The following is a 21,730-nucleotide window of genomic DNA, read 5'->3' as shown; positions in this document are numbered from 1 at the left end:
TCTCTCCTTCCTCCCTCCCCAACAAACAACCACCCTGCCATTTCATGAAATCCTTCCTTTTCTCCAACAAATGTATGATGATCTGTGACATCATACATTTGCAGTAGATATTGCAGGAAGGAGCATTGAGTGCAACAATACCACACACACTGCCAAGGGAAAACGTCACCATGAGGACACACACACTGCCAAGGGAAAACGTCACCATGAGGACACACACACTGCCAAGGAAGAACGTCATCATGAGGACACACACAAGTGCACAGGCGCACACACACACTCGACAAAATAATTAAACAAATCCGACAGTCCAATTGCAATACTACACACACACGCAAAACACACACAAACACACACAGTCAAGGGAGAACGTCATCACGGAGCGCTAAGATAGGAACAGAGAGCACAAAATGATTCAACAAATCTTATCCACATAGCAAATGAGATGATACTAAATGCTGACCAGGACTGACAGTTGCACAGCAATGCTGATGGGACTAATTCAATAATAGATGTCCCTCTAATGTAGACTAGGGCTGCATCCCAAATGGCACCCTATGGGCCCTGGTCAAAAGTAGTGCACTATATAGGGAATAGGGTGCCATTTGGGACGCAGCCTAGTAGGAAGTCTGAGCTGAGAGATAAAGGCTGTGGCTGAAATATACAAGAGGGGGAGACAGCACTCGTGCATATCAGTGAAGGGAGGTTAATACGGTTGCAAAATTCAGGTAACTTTCCAAAAATCCCCAGGTTTTCCAGATATCCCAGAATCAGGAAGGAGTAAGCAGGTAATCCGGAACCTCAAACCAGGATTTATGGACACTAATGATGACTAATGTACAAGTATGTGTGTATCTGTACTGCTTGGCTGACATGGTAGTTTGGGGAAACACAGTAAGCAAAGATACAGAGAGACAGAGGGAGGAGTCTGATCTTACAGAGAGAGAGAGAGAGAGAGAGAGAGAGAGAGAGAGAGAGAGAGAGAGAGAGAGAGAGAGAGAGAGAGAGAGAGAGACACTGGGAAAGCGACACAGGAGTTCCTAGCTTCACCCATGTTCAGTGTCCTGTTGTGACATCTGCTGCCCTGAGGTAAAGGTCAGAGGTCATGGACAACACCCACCTGACATGGTGGGGAGGGTCACCGATCACCATGATGATAAAAAACATATTGTGAGTCACTGGTCCTTAGACCAACTTCAATTTGCTTACCGTCCCAATAGATCCACAGACGATGCAATCGCCATCACCCTATTCCATCTGGACAAGAGGAATATCTATGTAAGAATGCTGTTTATTGACTATAGCTCAGCATTCAACACCATAGTACCCTCCAAGCTCATTATTAAGCTCGAGGCCCTGGGTCTGAACCCCGCCCTGTCCAAGTGGGTCCTGGACTTCCTGACGAGCCGCCCCCAGGTGGTGAAGGTAGGAAACATCACCTCCACTCCGCTGATCCTCAACCCTGGGGCCCCACAAGGGTGCGTGCCCAGCACCCTCCTGTACTCCCTGTTCACCCATGACTGCGTGGCCAAGCACACCTCCAACTCAATCATCAAGTTTGCAGACGACACAATAGTAGTAGGCTTGATTACCAACGATGACGAGCCTACAAGGAGGAGGTGAGGGCTCTGGGAGTGTGGTGCCTGGAAAATAACCTCTCACTCAACGTCAACAAAACAAAGGAGATGATCGTGGACTTCAGGAAACAGCAGAGGGTGCACCCCCCTATCTACATCGACAGGACCGCAGTGGAGAAGGTGGAAAGCTTCAAGTTCCTTGGCGTACACATCACTGACAAACTGAAATGGACCACGCACACAGACAGTGTGGTGAAGAAGGCGCAACAGAGCCTCTTCAACCTCAGGAGGCTAAAGAAATGTGTCTTGTCACCTAAAACCCTCATACATTTTTACAGATGCACAATTAAAAGCATCCTGTCGGGCTGTATCACCGCCTGGTACGGCAACTGCACCACCCGCAACTGCAGGGGTCTCCAGAGGGTGGTGCGGTCTGCCCAATGCATTACCGGGGGCAAACTACCAGCCCTCCAGGAAACGTTGTAACGTTTTACAAATGCAGCATCTCACGGTCTCTTCTCTGTCAGCCCAATGTCGAATCATGTCCCAATTGCGTGACGACACGTGCACAGAGGTTATCCACCAATCACAACCCTAGACAGCCTTTCACAAATTGTAACCACGCCGGAGAAGTGTAGCGGCGGTAAGAGTTCCACCAAAATGGAAAGTGAGGAAGCCAGCTCAGCCTCTCGTGAGGATGAAATCATCCCCAAAAAGGGCAGCAATGTTTTTTCAGTAATATGGAAGTGGTTCGGTTTTAAGAGGTCTGATGTTCAGCAAACGAATGTCCTGTGCAAAATGTTTAGAAAGACAATTTCTACGAAAAGCAGCAGTACAACCAACCCCTTCCATCACCTGCAAAGGAAACACGCGGTGCAATGGGAGGAATGCATGAGACTACGCAACGCCGATTCCAGTCACCCGTTTCCCAAAACGTCTGCTAAAAGACAAACTACCATAGCCGCATCCTTTTCAAACATAATCCCGTATGACAAGAAAAGTTTGAGGTGAAAGGAGATAACGGATGCAATCTTTACAGTAGAAAAGCCAGGCTTTAAAAAGCTGCTAGGTACAGTTGACCACAAATATCAGCTGCCAAGCCGCAAGTATTTCACGGAAGAAGCCCTGCCGCGATTATACACTGCTACCCGCGAAAGAGTCACAGAGAAGCTGGCTAGTGTTTCTTATTTTTCCACCACAGCCAATCTATGGTCGAGCAGAACAACAGAGCCATACCTAAGTTTGACAGTCCACTACATAAATGAAGACTGGAAATTGCAAAATGTCTGCCTCCAGATGTCTTACTTCCCCAATTATCATACGGGTGAAGTAATAGCCCAGGGTCTCAAAGACTCTCTGGCATCGTGGAAGAATAGAGAAGACCGACAGGTGTGCATGACAACTGACAGCAGGAGCAACATGATTAAAGCATTGCGCTTGAACAACTGGACCCACCTGCTGTGCTTTGGGCACAGGTTTCAACTCGCCATCGGTAAGTGTGACATTGGATAATTAAAGTGAATTCAGAAAAGTTATGTTCAGGCCAGCTGTAGGCTAATGTGTTAGTAGTTGTGTCATTCTGCCAATCCAATAGCAAATAACCACAGGCTGTTTGATTTATAACAACAAATTAAATTAATTAATACATTTTCAATCAAAATGATTTTATAAATTACATATTCAAACAGCTAGTGGTCAAACATTCCTAAACAATAGAATAGACATGTGGGTGTGTGTTGTTCATTTGTGTTGTTCATTTGTTTTGCAGAAATAGGCTTGAAGCCTTGTATATTTTTTATTTGAATAAAGAAAGTTCAGTTAAGAATTATGTCTTGGCCTTTTTTAATTTGTTTAGAGAAAAACAAGAAATCGAGATATATATATCATGAATCATCCAAACCTCTGAAAAAATATATATACTTTTAGGCCATATCGCCCAGCCCTATCCAGAAGGCGAGGTCAGTACAGGTGCATCAAAGCTGGGACCGAGAGACTGAAAAACAGCTTCTATCTCAAGGCCATCAGACTGTTAAACACCCATCACTAGCACATTAGAGGCTGCTGCCTATAGGCATAGACTAGGAATCACTGGCCACTTTAAGGAACGGAACACTAGTCATTTGAATCATGTTTTTATTTATTTATTTATTTATTTTATTTTACCGTTATTTTACCAGGTAAGTTGACTGAGAACACGTTCTCATTTGCAGCAACGACCTGGGGAATAGTTACAGGGGAGAGGAGGGGGATGAATGAGCCAATTGTAAACTGGGGATTATTAGGTGACCGTGATGGTTGAGGGCCAGATTGGGAATTTAGCCAGGACACCGGGGTTAACACCCCTACTCTTACGATAAGTGCCATGGGATCTTTAATGACCTCAGAGAGTCAGGACACCCGTTTAACGTCCCATCCGAAAGACGGCACCCTACACAGAGCAGTGTCCCCAATCACTGCCCTGGGGCATTGGGATCTTTGTTTAGACCAGAGGAAAGAGTGCCTCCTACTGGCCCTCCAACACCACTTCCAGCAGCACCTGGTCTCCCATCCAGGGACTGACCAGGACCAACCCTGCTTAGCTTCAGAAGCAAGCCAGCAGTGGTATTTACATATCTGGCATTACTCATCTCATATGTATATACTGTATTCTATGTTATTCTACGGTAACTTAGTCACTTAATGTTTACATATCTGCCATTATTCAGCTCATGTGTATATACTGTTTTCTATACTATTCTACGGTATCTCATTCACTCAATAATGTTTACAAATCTTGCATTACTCATCTCATATGTGTATACTGTTTTTCTATACTATTCTACTGTATCTTAGTCTGTTCCGCTCTGACATCGTCCATATGTATATAGTCTTAATTCATTCCTACTTAGATGTGTGTGTATTGAGAATATGTTGTGTAATTTGTTAGATATTACTTGTTAGATATTACTGCACTGTTGGAGCTAAAAGCACAAGCATTTCGCTACACCCGCAATAACATCTGCTAACAACGTGCATGTGACCAATAACATTTTATTTGGGTCACTTAAACATAGCCTAAATACCACATTGATAGTGACTCACTCACTGGCCACTCAAACCCTTGTCCAAATTGATAACTAGAAAATGTCACACACACACACAGATAAATACCAGACATGTCAACAAGTCCGGAAGATGTCACACACACACACACACACACACACACACACACACACACACACACACACACACACACACACACACACACACACACACACACACGCACACACACACACACACACAAATACCTCAGCTTTTGAAATGTCTAACACCTCCAGACAGCATTCGTGCCCAGAGGCAGAACAGGAAAGACTGCAGACTGCAGAGCTCGCAAAATCAAACAAAATGCAAATGAAATGCTTTTTGAAAAACGCCTCTGCAAATGCTTTATATTCATTCCGTATTCATATCATATTCATTTCACCCATAATATAACAGGTACCTTCTGTGCTACAATGGGATTTTACAGTAAATGTGATGTATTGAGATAAATCTATGTGGCTAACATACATGCCTACATGCCTACATGCCACAGTGGCATAATAACCAGTAGCCACAGATTCAAATCCAGAGAAAAGGAATTTTAGCATTTACCAGAAACACTACTCTAAATCCATCTCTACAGGTATAGAGGAGGGAACTCACTATCTACTCCTATAAAAGGTGAGGATATTTAAAACTAGTGCTGGGCGATATGGGCAAAATATCATATCACCATATTTTTTTTAATTGACGGTATGACAATATTTGACAGTATTTATGATTTTAAATTATTACATTTCTACATTTTCTTTATAAGTAGTGCATGACCTCAGGGTGGCAACACATACATTCTAAGTGATCGCAATGGGTCTTTCTCCATTCTAATTGTTTTATACTGTTCAATTCAACTTCAACCCCAAATATTTTTTTGCATTTTCATACATTTTTGCATTTCCTGCACTCATTTGAGATCATTTCCACACTGCCATGTAGGGCTGCACAATATGGGCAAACAATCTAAACCTGATTTTGAACCAAATGTTGCAATAGCGATTTTACTTATGATTCAGAGCAAAACACTTGGGTGAACTGTTGGAATCATGGAAATAGAATGATTATTCTAATTCTATAGATTGAATACAGTTGAAGTCGGAAGTTTACATACACCTTAGCCAAATAAATTCAAACTCAGTTTTTCACAATTCCTGACATTTAATCCTAGTAAAAATTCCCTGTCTTAGGTCAGTTAGGATCACCACTTTATTTTAAGAATGTGAAATGTCAGAATGATAGTAGAGAGAATGATTTATTTCAGTTTTTATTTCTTTCATCACATTCCCAGTCGGTCAGAAGTCTACATACACTCAATTAGTATTTGGTAGCATTGCCTTTAAATTGTAGCCATTTGACTAGATGTTCAGGAGTCTTATGGCTTGGGGGTAGAAGCTGTTGAGAAGCCTCTTGGACCTAGACTTGGTGCTCCGGTACCGCTTGCCGTGCGGTAGCAGAGAGAACAGTCTATGACTATAGGGTGGCTGGAGTCTTTGACAATTTTTAGGGCCTTCCACTGACAACGCCTGGTATAGAGGTCCTGGATGGCAGGAAGCTTGGCCCCAGTGATGTACTGGGCCGTTCGCACTACCGTCTGTAGTGCCTTGCGGCCCAACTTGCTAAGAAAAGACAAACTAAATGTTTGCAGATGTAAGCAACACAAACTAATGGTGTAATTATAGAACGCTACTGGGTTTATATTAAGAAGCAAAGTGAAAACAGCATTGTTGTCATCAACATTGTTGCATGTGCTGCATTGACCCTGCAGCCTGAACACAAGTGTCTCGTGGTCGAGGAACAACAAATGCGCTCCTTGAGTGACAGGGGGCGGGGCTCGGTCTGTGTGGAAAACGGCATGGAGAGAGAGAGAGCGGAGAGAGATGACTCAAGTAGCGAAGTAAACTATAAAAATGTACGTTAAACACAGCATATCACATTTAACAAACCAAACATTCAAATACTGTTATAGAAGGTAAAGTAAAAACCCAAACCAGTCCATGTATCAATACCGGTATATCGTAAAATACGGTATACCGCATAGCCCTCTTTAAAACCTACGTTAGCCTAGTTTAGATATAGTAGTATGGTGCAAAATAAAACAGTTTAGTCATACTGACTCAGCTAATAGAGGACTTTCTATCACATAAATCTTAATTCAGTTCTGTTTTGAATACAGTACTTAATGACTGTTTAGTAACCGTGTGCAGGTGTACTACTGATATACAAGCCTTTTCCTCCTCACTTCAATTAGTGAAAGAGACACACACTGAGGGAAGGGAAAGCCACAGACAGGGAGAGCGAGAGAGATGAGTCAGAAGAACGATGTAAGTGAGGGAACGCTTCAGCACCAGAGAGAGAGAACGATTGAGAGAAAGGAGGAAAGCCCGGAGTGAGGGAACACTTCAGCACCAGAGAGAGAACGATTGAGAGAAAGGAGGAAAGCCCAGAGTGAGGGAACACTTCAGCACCATAGAGAGAGAACGATTGAGAGAAAGGAGGAAAGCCCGGGGTGAGGGAACGCTTCAGCACCAGAGAGAGAACGATTGAGAGAAAGGAAGAAAGCCCGGAGTGAGGGAACACTTCAGCACCAGAGAGAGAACGATTGAGAGAAAGGAGGAAAGCCCGGAGTGAGGGAACGCTTCAGCACCAGAGAGAGAACGATTGAGAGAAAGGAAGAAAGCCCGGAGTGAGGGAACACTTCAGCACCATGGACAGCAACACACACAAGCTCTCAGAATGCCAAGCTACACGTCACTCTGATCCCGAGTGTGTGTGTATGTGTATGAGAGAGAGTCTGCATCCTTTCAAAGCCCCCATTTCTCACATGCTGACAACTTCTAACCCCTCTCTCCAGAAACATGTGAGGTGTGAAGAGACTTCCTATAGTGCTGCTATTTCAGAGCTCAACTGTGCATGAGATTGTCAGTGTGTCGGGTTTACAAGAAACCCCCCCCAAAAAAGTTGTGTGGGGTATAAAGCTTCATGGGGCAAAACCGATTTCTGTCCAGTGAACTGACGTTAGAAGACTGTGCATACAGGCACATTCATGTGGAGGCAAATCAAATAAACCCCAAACTTGGAGTCACCTGAGCGTCAGTTTAGATTTACAACTTAAATAATCCACGGGTAAAGAGGTTCACAGGGGCTAAAATATGTTCCCATTTACAGAGTACTCCTTTTCTATGTTTCTCCCAAACATAACACACGTACACATACAGTGGGGCAAAAAAGTATTTAGTCAGCCACCAATTGTGCAAGTTCTCCCACTTAAAAAGACGAGAGAGGCCTGTAATTTTCATCATAGGTACACTTCAACTATGACAGACAAAATGAGAAAAAAAAATCCAGAAAATCACATTGTAGGATTTTTTATGAATTTATTTGCAAATTATGGTGGAAAATAAGTATTTGGTCAATAACAAAAGTTTATCTCAATACTTTGTTATATACCCTTTGTTGGCAATGACAGAGGTCAAACGTTTTCTGTAAGTCTTCACAAGGTTTTCACACACTGTTGCTGGTATTTTGGCCCATTCCTCCATGCAGATCTCCTCTAGAGCAGTGATGTTTCACAGTTCTGGGTGACTTTAACCTCCCCATGTCTACCTTTGACTCATTCCTCTCTGCCTCCTTCTTTCCACTCCTCTCCTCTTTTGACCTCACCCTCTCACCTTCCCCCCCTACTCACAAGGCAGGCAATACGCTTGACCTCATCTTTACTAGATGCTGTTCTTCCACTAACCTCATTGCAACTCCCCTCCAAGTCTCCGACCACTACCTTGTATCCTTTTCCCTCTCGCTCTCATCCAACACTTCCCACACTGCCCCTACTCGGATGGTATCGCGCCGTCCCAACCTTCGCTCTCTCTCCCCCGCTACTCTCTCCTCTTCCATCCTATCATCTCTTCCCTCTGCCCAAACCTTCTCCAACCTATCTCCTGATTCTGCCTCCTCAACCCTCCTCTCCTCCCTTTCTGCATCCTTTGACTCTCTATGTCCCCTATCCTCCAGGCCGGCTCGGTCCTCCCCTCCCGCTCCGTGGCTCGACGACTCATTGCGAGCTCACAGAACAGGGCTCCGGGCAGCCGAGCGGAAATGGAGGAAAACTCGCCTCCCTGCGGACCTGGCATCCTTCCACTCCCTCCTCTCTACATTTTCCTCTTCTGTCTCTGCTGCTAAAGCCACTTTCTACCACTCTAAATTCCAAGCATCTGCCTCTAACCCTAGGAAGCTCTTTGCCACCTTCTCCTCCCTCCTGAATCCTCCTCCCCCTCCCCCCCCCTCCTCCCTCTCTGCAGACGACTTCGTCAACCATTTTGAAAAGAAGGTCGACGACATCCGATCCTCGTTTGCTAAGTCAAACGACACCGCTGGTTCTGCTCACACTGCCCTACCCTGTGCTTTGACCTCTTTCTCCCCTCTCTCTCCAGATGAAATCTCGCGTCTTGTGACGGCCGGCCGCCCAACAACCTGCCCGCTTGACCCTATCCCCTCCTCTCTTCTCCAGACCATTTCCGGAGACCTTCTCCCTTACCTCACCTCGCTCATCAACTCATCCTTGACCGCTGGCTACGTCCCTTCCGTCTTCAAGAGAGCGAGAGTTGCACCCCTTCTGAAAAAACCTACACTCGATCCCTCCGATGTCAACAACTACAGACCAGTATCCCTTCTTTCTTTTCTCTCCAAAACTCTTGAACGTGCCGTCCTTGGCCAGCTCTCCTGCTATCTCTCTCAGAATGACCTTCTTGATCCAAATCAGTCAGGTTTCAAGACTAGTCACTCAACTGAGACTGCTCTTCTCTGTATCACGGAGGCGCTCCGCACTGCTAAAGCTAACTCTCTCTCCTCTGCTCTCATCCTTCTAGACCTATCGGCTGCCTTCGATACTGTGAACCATCAGATCCTCCTCTCCACCCTCTCCGAGTTGGGCATCTCCGGCGCGGCCCACGCTTGGATTGCGTCCTACCTGACAGGTCGCTCCTACCAGGTGGCGTGGCGAGAATCTGTCTCCTCACCACGCGCTCTCACCACTGGTGTCCCCCAGGGCTCTGTTCTAGGCCCTCTCCTATTCTCGCTATACACCAAGTCACTTGGCTCTGTCATAACCTCACATGGTCTCTCCTATCACTGCTATGCAGACGACACACAATTAATCTTCTCCTTTCCCCCTTCTGATGACCAGGTGGCGAATCGCATCTCTGCATGTCTGGCAGACATATCAGTGTGGATGACGGATCACCACCTCAAGCTGAACCTCGGCAAGACGGAGCTGCTCTTCCTCCCGGGGAAGGACTGCCCGTTCCATGATCTCGCCATCACGGTTGACAACTCCATTGTGTCCTCCTCCCAGAGCGCTAAGAACCTTGGCGTGATCCTGGACAACACCCTGTCGTTCTCAACTAACATCAAGGCGGTGGCCCGTTCCTGTAGGTTCATGCTCTACAACATCCGCAGAGTACGACCCTGCCTCACACAGGAAGCGGCGCAGGTCCTAATCCAGGCACTTGTCATCTCCCGTCTGGATTACTGCAACTCGCTGTTGGCCGGGCTCCCTGCCTGTGCCATCAAACCCCTACAACTCATCCAGAACGCCGCAGCCCGTCTGGTGTTCAACCTTCCCAAGTTCTCTCACGTCACCCCGCTCCTCCGCTCTCTCCACTGGCTTCCAGTTGAAGCTCGCATCCGCTACAAGACCATGGTGCTTGCCTACGGAGCTGTGAGGGGAACGGCACCTCAGTACCTTCAGGCTCTGATCAGGCCCTACACCCAAACAAGGGCTCTGCGTTCATCCACCTCTGGCCTGCTCGCCTCCCTACCACTGAGGAAGTACAGTTCCCGCTCAGCCCAGTCAAAACTGTTCGCTGCTCTGGCACCCCAATGGTGGAACAAACTCCCTCACGACGCCAGGACAGCGGAGTCAATCACCACCTTCCGGAGACACCTGAAACCCCACCTCTTCAAGGAATACCTAGGATAAAGCAATCCTTCTGCCCCCCCCCCCTCCCCCCCCCCCCCCTTAAAAGATTTAGATGCACTATTGTAAAGTGGCTGTTCCACTGGATGTCATTAGGTGAATGCACCAATTTGTAAGTCGCTCTGGATAAGAGCGTCTGCTAAATGACTTAAATGTAATGTAAATGTAATGTTTTGGGGCTATTGCTGGGCAACACGGACTTTCAACTCCCTCCAAAGATTTTCTATGGGGTTGAGATCTGGAGACTGGCTAGGCCACTCCAGGACCTTGAAATGCTTCTTACGAAGCCACTCCTTCGTTGCCCGGGCGGTGTGTTTGGGATCATTGTCATGCTGAAAGACCCAGCCATGTTTCATCTTCCCTTGCTGATGGAAGGAGGTTTTCACTCAAAATTTTCACTCAAAATCTCACGATACATGGCCCCATTCATTCTTTCCTTTACACGGATCAGTCGTCCTGGTCCCTTTGCAGAAAAACAGCCCCAAAGCATGATGTTTCCACCCCCATGCTTCACAGTAGGTATGGTGTTCTTTGGATGCAACTCAGCATTCTTTGTCCTCCAAACACGACGAGTTGAGTTTTTACCAAAAAGTTATATTTTGGTTTCATCTGACCATATGACATTCTCCCAATCTTCTTCTGGATCATCCAAATGCTCTCTAGCAAACTTCAGACGGGCCTGGACATGTACTGGCTTAAGCAGGGGGAAACATCTGGCACTGCAGGATTTGAGTCCCTGGCGGCGTAGTGTGTTACTGATGGTAGGCTTTGTTACTTTGGTCCCAGCTCTCTGCAGGTCATTCACTAGGTCCCCCCGTGTGGTTCTGGGATTTTTCCCCACCGTTCTTGTGATCATTTTGACCCCACGGGGTGAGATCTTGCGTGGAGCCCCAGATCGAGGGAGATTATCAGTGGTCTTGTATGTCTTCCATTTCCTAATAATTGCTCCCACAGTTGATTTCTTCAAACCAAGCTGCTTACCTATTGCAGATTCAGTCTTCCCAGCCTGGTGCAGGTCTACAATTTTGTTTCTGGTGTCCTTTGACAGCTCTTTGGTCTTGGCCATAGTGGAGTTTGGAGTGTGACTGTTTGAGGTTGTGGACAGGTGTCTTTTATACTGATAACAAGTTCAAACAGGTGCCATTAATACAGGTAACAAGTGGAAGACAGAGGAGCCTCTTAAAGAAGAAGTTACAGGTCTGTGAGAGCCAGAAATCTTGCTTGTTTGTAGGTGACCAAATACTTATTTTCCACCATAATTTGCAAATAAATTCATAAAAAATCCTACAATGTGATTTTCTGGATTTTTTTTCTCATTTTGTCTGTCATAGTTGGAAGTGTACCTATGATGAAAATTACAGGCCTCTCTCATCTTTTTAAGTGGGAGAACTTGCACAATTGGTGGCTGACTAAATACTTTTTTGCCCCACTGTACACACCAAGGCACTACCCAATGAACCCAAAACGCAAACTCACCTGCTACTTTTTCGGGGCAGAGGCAGATCCTTCTGGAGAACAAGAGAGAGGGACAGAGAAAGAGAAGAGGGGACACAAATAAAATATCAGATTAGTGTTATACACTCTTAGAAAAAGGGGTTCCAAAAGTGTTCTTCAGCTGTCCCCATAGGATAACCCTTTTTGGTTCCAGGTAGAACCCTTCAGAACCCTTTGTTTCTTAGTGTATAGTTAGTTATACATACTGTACATTGTACAGTATATAGACACAATTAACCCTTTAGTTTTGGGGCCATTGGGGCAATATACTGTTGAAAGAAGGTGCCTAACCCCAACAACCTCTTGCCATATCTGTAACTTCAAACACTTCATGCTCTAAATCCAGCTTCCCCAACCCTTCACTGATGACATATTACATTATTATTACCACACTCACAGGCTGAGTGGAGCCAGTCAGATCCAAAATGGTCGCCCTGTTTACAACATTGGGGACAGAGAAGCAGGAAACTAACGTGATTACGATCCATTGGGATTGATCTGAGAGAGAAACACTCTCCTATAGTCTCCATGTTGTGCTCCCTTAACACGATCCCCAGTCCAGGATCATATTACAGTACTGTTTCTATTATAAGGCAATAAAATGACATTTTATGAAGTTATTCTATAGATAAACTGCTGTTCTCCTGTCGCTCCTGTCAGTTTCTATCAAGGACAAGGACAGCATGAGAGTTTATCTCCTCCCACGCAGAACCAATACCGTATGTGTGTGTGTGTGTATGTATGTGTAGTGTGTGTGACCAGAGCCCTCATCAAAAGTAGTGCAAAATATAGGGAATAGGGTGCCATTTGCAATGCAACCATAGTCTAACCTCATCCCCAGACTAGTGTGCATTGGGGAGGAAGTGTGGTTGTGGAGACTACAGACGAACTACAGTGTATACAGACCACAGGTGACTGGTTGCACCTTACTTTGGGGGGACGGGCTCATAGTAATGGCTAAAACAGAATAAATGTAATAGTATCAAACACATCGTTTCCATGTGGTTGGTAAAATTCCATTCACTTCATTCCAGCCATTATTATGAGCAGTCCTTCCCTCAGCAGCCTCCTGTGATGACATAGCCCCAGCTAGGGAACGTTCTCCGTCCCTTCTGAATCTCCAATCCATGTCTCCTCTCTTTGCCCTTGTTGACTTGCCCTCTAACATCTGATAGAATTGGATCAGCATCAGCAATATACAGATGTAGGATCTTAATTTCAGCCAGTTTGCTACAGCAGGAAAATAATCCAGCAGCAACATGAAATGTGAATTATTATGTGGATTATAATTAATGGACATTTTTGTAGGGGTTGATACATTTTTCATGAGTGAAAATCAAGCCTGAAATTTCTAAGTGGAAATTCCAAACTTCATAAGCATTTTTTAAACCTGCGACAGGTTGATCAAATTAAAATCCTACATCTGTATGATGCTATAAGCATGATCTCTTATACCTATTCTAAAGCTTTTAAATCCATGAGGGGACAGTCAACAAAGGCATAGACAGGGTGGGGACTGGGGAGTGGGGCTAGAGAATCAGAACACTCCACTTCTCTCAAAGGAAGGTGACATCATTCACCATCTTCGTTCTCCCTGGGATATGTTACATCATCAAGGCCACAGACAGGAAGTGACCTAAACTGATGTGACTAAAATGGAGCTCTGCGTGGCGCCTTGGAGCAGAACTAATGGATGGGGGGGAACCTTTGTGTGTGCGTGAGTACATGCATGTGTTTGTATTTGTGTGTGTGCATGTGTGTGTTACCATAGGCCTTTGAAATCCACCTTGACTACAGTATCAACCTTGAGATCTCTCAGGTCTGTTGAATGGAGAGAATGTATAAAGGAATGGATGAAGAGAAACGAAAGAAAAGCCAAGCTGTATGAAAAGGAAAAGAAGGACAGTAGCAAACAAAGGAAGGACACACTGACACAATCTAACTTGACTAGGAAGGACAACATGTCAACATATTAAGTAATGGCTAGGAAGGACAGCATGTCAACATATTAAGTAATGGCTAGGAAGGACAACATGGCAACCTATTAAGTAATGGCTAGGAAGGACAACATGTCAACATATTAAGTAATGGCTAGGAAGGATAACATGGCAACATATTAAGTAATGGCTAGGAAGGATAACATGGCAACATATTAAGTAATGGCTAGGAAGGATAACATGGCAACATTAAGTAATGGCTAGGAAGGACAACATGGCAACATTAAGTAATGGCTAGGAAGGATAACATGTCAACATATTAAGTAATGGCTAGGAAGGATAACATGGGAACATATTAAGTAATGGCTAGGAAGGACAACATGTCAACATATTAAGTAATGGCTAGGAAGGACAACATGTCAACATATTAAGTAATGGCTAGGAAGGATAACATGGCAACATATTAAGTAATGGCTAGGAAGGATAACATGGCAACATTAAGTAATGGCTAGGAAGGACAACATGGCAACATTAAGTAATGGCTAGGAAGGATAACATGTCAACATATTAAGTAATGGCTAGGAAGGATAACATGGGAACATATTAAGTAATGGCTAGGAAGGACAACATGGTAACATATTAAGTAATGGCTAGGAAGGACAATATGACAACATATTAAGTAATGGCTAGGAAGGACAACATGGTAACATTAAGTAATGGCTAGGAAGGATACCATGTCAACATATTAAGTAATAGCTAGGAAGGATAACATGGGAACATATTAAGTAATGACTAGGAAGGACAACATGGCAACATATTAAGTAATGGCTAAGAAGGATAACATGGCAACATATTAAGTAATGGCTAGGAAGGATAACATGGTAACATATTAAGTAATGGCTAGGAAGGATAACATGGTAACATATTAAGTAATGGCTAGGAAGGATAACATGTCAACATATTAAGTAATGGCTAGGAAGGATAACATGGCAACATATTAAGTAATGGCTAGGAAGGGCACATATTAAGTAATGGCTGGGAAGGACAACAGGTCAACATATTAAGTAATGGCTAGGAAGGCCAACATGTCAACATATTACGTAATGGCTAGGAAGGACAACATGGCAACATATTAAGTAATGGCTAGGAAGGATAACATGGCAACACATTAAGTAATGGCTAGGAAGGATAACATGGCAACATATTAAGTAATGGCTAGGAAGGGCACATATTAAGTAATGGCTAGGAAGGACAACAGGTCAACATATTAAGTAATGGCTAGGAAGGCCAACATGTCAACATTAAGTAATGGCTAGGAAGGATAACATGTCAACATATTAAGTAATGGCTTGGAAGGACAACATGGCAACATATTAAGTAATGGCTAGGAAGGACAACATGGCAACATATTAAGTAACGGCTAGGAAGGACAACATGGCAACATATTAAGTAATGGCTAGGAAGGATAACATGTCAACATATTAAGTAATGGCTAGGAAGGGCACATATTAAGTAATGGCTAGGAAGGATAACATGGCAACATATTAAGTAATAGCTAGGAAGGATAACATGGCAACAAATTAAGTAATGGCTAGGAAGGATAACATGTCAACATATTAAGTAATGGCTAGGAAGGGCACATATTAAGTAATGGCTAGGAAGGATAACATGGCAACATATTAAGTAATGGCTAGGAAGGATAACATGGCAACATATTAAGTAATGGCTAGGAAGGATAACATGTCAACATATTAAGTAATGGCTAGGAAGGATAACATGGCAACATATTAAGTAATGGCTAGGAAGGATAACATGGCAACATATTAAGTAATGGCTAGGAAGGATAACATGTCAACATATTAAGTAATGGCTAGGAAGGACAACATGTCAACATATTAAGTAATAGCTAGGAAGGATAACATGGCAACATATTAAGTAATGGCTAGGAAGGACAACATGGCAACATTAAGTAATGGCTAGGAAGGATAACATGGGAACATATTAAGTAATGGCTAGGAAGGACAACATGTCAACATATTAAGTAATGGCTAGGAAGGACAACATGTCAACATATTAAGTAATGGCTAGGAAGGACAACATGTCAACATATTAAGTAATGGCTAGGAAGGACAACATGTCAACATATTAAGTAATGGCTAGGAAGGACAACATGGCAACATTAAGTAATGGCTAGGAAGGACAACATGTCAACATATTAAGTAATGGCTAGGAAGGACAACATGGCAACATTAAGTAATGGCTAGGAAGGACAACATGTCAACATATTAAGTAATGGCTAGGAAGGACAACATGTCAACATATTAAGTAATGGCTAGGAAGGACAACATGGCAACATTAAGTAATGGCTAGGAAGGATAACATGACAACATTAAGTAATGGCTAGGAAGGACAACATGGTAACATATTAAGTAATGGCTAGGAAGGACAACATGGCAACATATTAAGTAATGGCTAGGAAGGACAACATGGCAACATATTAAGTAATGGCTAGGAAGGATAACATGGCAACATATTAAGTAATGGCTAGGAAGGACAACATGGCAACATATTAAGTAATGGCTAGGAAGGACAACATGGCAACATATTAAGTAATGGCTAGGAAGGATAACATGGGAACATTAAGTAATGGCTAGGAAGGATAACATGTCAACATGTTAAGTAATGGCTAGGAAGGATAACATGGGAACATTAAGTAATGGCTAGGAAGGATAACATGTCAACATATTAAGTAATGGCTAGGAAGGATAACATGTCAACATATTAAGTAATGGCTTGGAAGGACAACATGGCAACATATTAAGTAATGGCTAGGAAGGACAAAATGGCAACATATTAAGTAATGGCTAGGAAGGATAACATGTCAACATATTAAGTAATGGCTAGGAAGGGCACATATTAAGTAATGGCTAGGAAGGATAACATGGCAACATATTAAGTAATGGCTAGGAAGGATAACATGGCAACAAATTAAGTAATGGCTAGGAAGGATAACATGTCAACATATTAAGTAATGGCTAGGAAGGGCACATATTAAGTAATGGCTAGGAAGGATAACATGGCAACATATTAAGTAATGGCTAGGAAGGATAACATGGCAACATATTAAGTAATGGCTAGGAAGGACAACATGGCAACATATTAAGTAATGGCTAGGAAGGATAACATGGGAACATTAAGTAATGGCTAGGAAGGATAACATGTCAACATATTAAGTAATGGCTAGGAAGGATAACATGTCAACATATTAAGTAATGGCTTGGAAGGACAACATGGCAACATATTAAGTAATGGCTAGGAAGGACAAAATGGCAACATATTAAGTAATGGCTAGGAAGGATAACATGTCAACATATTAAGTAATGGCTAGGAAGGGCACATATTAAGTAATGGCTAGGAAGGATAACATGGCAACATATTAAGTAATGGCTAGGAAGGATAACATGGCAACAAATTAAGTAATGGCTAGGAAGGATAACATGTCAACATATTAAGTAATGGCTAGGAAGGGCACATATTAAGTAATGGCTAGGAAGGATAACATGGCAACATATTAAGTAATGGCTAGGAAGGATAACATGGCAACATATTAAGTAATGGCTAGGAAGGATAACATGTCAACATATTAAGTAATGGCTAGGAAGGATAACATGGCAACATATTAAGTAATGGCTAGGAAGGATAACATGGCAACATATTAAGTAATGGCTAGGAAGGATAACATGTCAACATATTAAGTAATGGCTAGGAAGGACAACATGTCAACATATGAAGTAATGGCTAGGAAGGATAACATGACAACATTAAGTAATGGCTAGGAAGGACAACATGGTAACATATTAAGTAATGGCTAGGAAGGACAACATGGCAACATATTAAGTAATGGCTAGGAAGGACAACATGGCAACATATTAAGTAATGGCTAGGAAGGATAACATGGCAACATATTAAGTAATGGCTAGGAAGGACAACATGGCAACATATTAAGTAATGGCTAGGAAGGACAACATGGCAACATATTAAGTAATGGCTAGGAAGGATAACATGGGAACATTAAGTAATGGCTAGGAAGGATAACATGTCAACATGTTAAGTAATGGCTAGGAAGGATAACATGGGAACATTAAGTAATGGCTAGGAAGGATAACATGTCAACATATTAAGTAATGGCTTGGAAGGACAACATGGCAACATATTAAGTAATGGCTAGGAAGGACAAAATGGCAACATATTAAGTAATGGCTAGGAAGGGAAACATAGGATTAGGAAGGGCAAGTGATGGCTCCCTCTATATGAAGTCAATCATCTATTAAACCTCCCACCTTTATAGTGATTCTGTGAAATCTCCCATCAATTTGGGTTCCGTCCAAAATTGCATCCAACATCCCAAATTGCATCCTCCGTCCCAAATTGCACCCTTTCCTTTTTTAGTGCACTACTTTTCATACAGGTCATACAAGCCCCCTGGACAAACGTTAGAGTGGACAATACAGAACACAGACCACTAGACCCTAGTAATATATTCTGTCATGTCTAATAAACATGGGCAAAATAACATCAACTATTGTAGAACTAAATGTATTAGCAAATAGAACAACATTACTACATGTATTGGTAGTACAGTACATTAACTGGATATTTCATGGGTTAAACTGTTGAAACTGGAGCAACTTTGCATGAATTCAGTGAGTCATCATGGGAATGCCTAACCGTGAGGAGCCATTTCCTGATTTTCTGATAGTGGATAAGAACCCCGTCACAATGACAGACCTCCTGTGTCTCTGCATTTCAGCCTTTCCACATGTTAATCAATGAACACACACACCCACACAAACACTGTAGTGTACACACATACACACATGCACACACACTTTAGTGTACACACATACAGACACGCACACGCACACCCTGTAGTGTACACAAATACACACACGCACAGACACTTTAGTGTACACACATACACAAACACAAACATCTCCCCACACCCCTCTCAGGCTCTCTCACTCAATTATGCATGTGGACCCTCATGCTATTATTTGTCATTAGCGGTTAAGTGCGAGTCCTTTCTGTGAGTTCCCCCCTCAGTCGCTCTGTTCTGAAATAAGATGAAACACACCATCCAAAAAATATTAACTTCTCAGCTAAGACATTCACAAAACGTATCACAACTCGTACAACATTTAATTCCTCAACATTTCCTTAGCTCATAATTACCCACAGAGAGAGAGACAGAGGTGTGTTTGAAAAGAAAGAACCCCTTTTCAGTAAAATACCAACTGCCAACACTTTGAAATAAATTTGGACATAATCAAAACGTTTCTCTGTAGTTGGTACGCTGAGGCTCTGAGACTAACAGTTCTTTGCTGGCAGAAAAGATTACACTATGGCCCTGGTCAAAATAAGTATGCTATAAGGAATTGGGTGCCATTTGTCATTTGAGAGTTTGACAAAAAACAAACCTTTTTCAGTAGTAATATGCCAACACTCAAATAAATGTAGACAGTTACAGTTCCTTGATTTTGTGAATGTCATCCCTGTTCCTCAGCTTAATATTCTAACAGCTCACTTGTACAAGTATCTTTAATGACCTTTAGTGGAAAGAATTTGACTATGTCTGCATTTCAAATGGCACCCTATTCCCTACATTGTGCACCACATTTGACCAGGGCTCGCAGTGTACCATATAGCAAATAGGGTGCCATTTGGGTCGCAGATTGAATGTGGGCGTGAATTCATGTAGCACAAGTCTCTCTGACACTGTCAAGAACCAATAAATTAGCATTACCTGATATAACAGAATATCACTATGCTAGCACTTTCTTCTCCCCTGCAGAACAACTGTAGCTGTCTGATGATAATCTTAGGCTACTAACACCTAAAGGAATCCTATAAGAAGACAAAACAGCAGATAAAAAATTCAGTGACAAGAGCCAGGCACAGAAGCCATTTTGTTTCCTTTCAACATTCCCGACAGTGAAATTACAAATTAATAAGGGTTTTTAACTTCAACAATCAATTTTTTGTATTGGATAGTCTATGTCTTACAAGTTTAGCCTCTTTTTTTTAATCAGTGACTGACAGTAGTATACTGGCTGCGTCCTCTCTCCTCTCAAATGATCCAGTTCTTATCCCTTCCTGTTAAGGAAATTGAAAGTTGGCAGCTTGCCCAGAACAGAGTTGGACCACCTATCATCCCACTCTAGGTTGTAACTACAGTACATACAGTTTAACATAATGAAGACTGATGTAGTGAGAAGAGTGACTGCTGCTGCTGCTACTGAGTCAATCAGTCCTAAAGGAAACACTGTCACCTATATTGACATGATCATATTGTCATTACCGTAATATGACTGACTGACACACATAGGGTTGCACATTTTGGGGAATATTCAGCGGTGAAATTAACGGGTATATATGGGAATTAACGGAAATATATGCAAATTAATATTAATACCATTTAAATGTAGATGTTTTTTGCATTGGATATATTTACCATATCATATGGAGACAGAAACATAAAACTTAAATTAAAGTTCAATTCGTAACTAAATAGTTTTTTTATTTTTATTGGAAGGATTTAATATATCTCGAATTGTGTCTACTTATGATAAGGTAAAATGAGTTGACTCTTCACATGGATGATTTCACTGAACAACAAAAGAAAGGGAATATTGAATGATCCCCAATGATCCATCGCATCTCCCAAAAATGTTTTCAACATACATCTGTAAAATGATAGTCTAGAAACTAAAGCTTTGGTTGTCTTCCTCTCAGGCTTCCATGTCTTCTCCCTGGAAGTCCTTAATGTCCACCTCTTGAACATCAGACTCTGAGGCCTCATCTTCACTGTCACTTTTCAACCTTGTTGAGGATGACTCGTTATCAGGCTCAAAAAGCCAAAAATTTGCCCGGATGGCCACCAATTTTTCAACCCTTGTATTGGTCAGCCCGTTGCGTGCTTTGGTGCGTGTGTTCCCAAACAAGGACCAGTTGCGCTCTGAGGCGGCTGATGTTGGTGGGATTTGGAGGGTGATGGAGACAACAGGGGAAAGAGCCTCAGATCCACAAAGTCCCTTCCACCAGGTGGCTGATGAGATATGTTGGCACGACTGCCATATTGCATCTCTATCCCAAAGCCCTTGCTTCGAAGTGTACTTCGCCGGACTGCCAAGAACCTTGCCCTCATCCAGGCCAAGGTGGCGAGACACGGTAGTGATGACACCATAGGCCTTGTTGATCTCTGCACCAGACAGGATGCTCTTGCCAGCATACTTGGGGTTCAACATGTACGCTGTGGCGTGTTTGGGCTTCAGGCAGAAGTCTTCACGCTTTTTGATGTATTTCAGACCTGCAGTTTCCTCTGCATGCAGCAATAGACCCTTTGCTATGAGACTCGAAATTGAGCTCAGGTGCATCCTGTTTCCATTGATCATTCTTGAGATGTTTCTATAACTTGATTGGAGTCCAATTGTGCTAAATTCAATTGATTGGAAAGGCACAGACCTGTCTATATAAGGTCCCACAGCTGACAGTGCATGTCAGAGCAAAAAACAAGCCATGAGGTCGAAGGAATTATCCGTAGAGCTCCGAGACAGGATTGTGTCAAGGCACAGATCTGGGGAAGAGTACCAAAACATTTCTGCAGCCGTGAAGGTTCC

The 21,730-nt window shown here is 43.0% G+C and overlaps 1 protein-coding gene across 2 annotated transcripts in view; it reads right to left on the bottom strand.

Moving 5' to 3' along the window:
* LOC139567839 (microtubule-associated serine/threonine-protein kinase 1-like) overlaps positions 1-21,730 on the bottom strand; it is a 99,502-nt gene that overhangs the window by 72,888 nt on the left and 4,884 nt on the right. Inside the window, exon 2 of one of the 2 annotated variants that reach the window (XM_071389392.1) lies at positions 12,100-12,131. In XM_071389392.1, coding sequence (XP_071245493.1) covers positions 12,100-12,131 — 32 coding nt within the window. The remainder of the gene's footprint in view (positions 1-12,099; positions 12,132-21,730) is intronic. The other variant, XM_071389393.1, reaches the window with a different exon arrangement.

This window comes from Salvelinus alpinus, chromosome 2, assembly GCF_045679555.1.
Source record: "Salvelinus alpinus chromosome 2, SLU_Salpinus.1, whole genome shotgun sequence".
NCBI lineage: Eukaryota > Metazoa > Chordata > Actinopteri > Salmoniformes > Salmonidae > Salvelinus > Salvelinus alpinus.
Note: the sequence above shows the minus strand (reverse complement) of the source record. Positions and strands in the feature narration are given on the sequence as shown.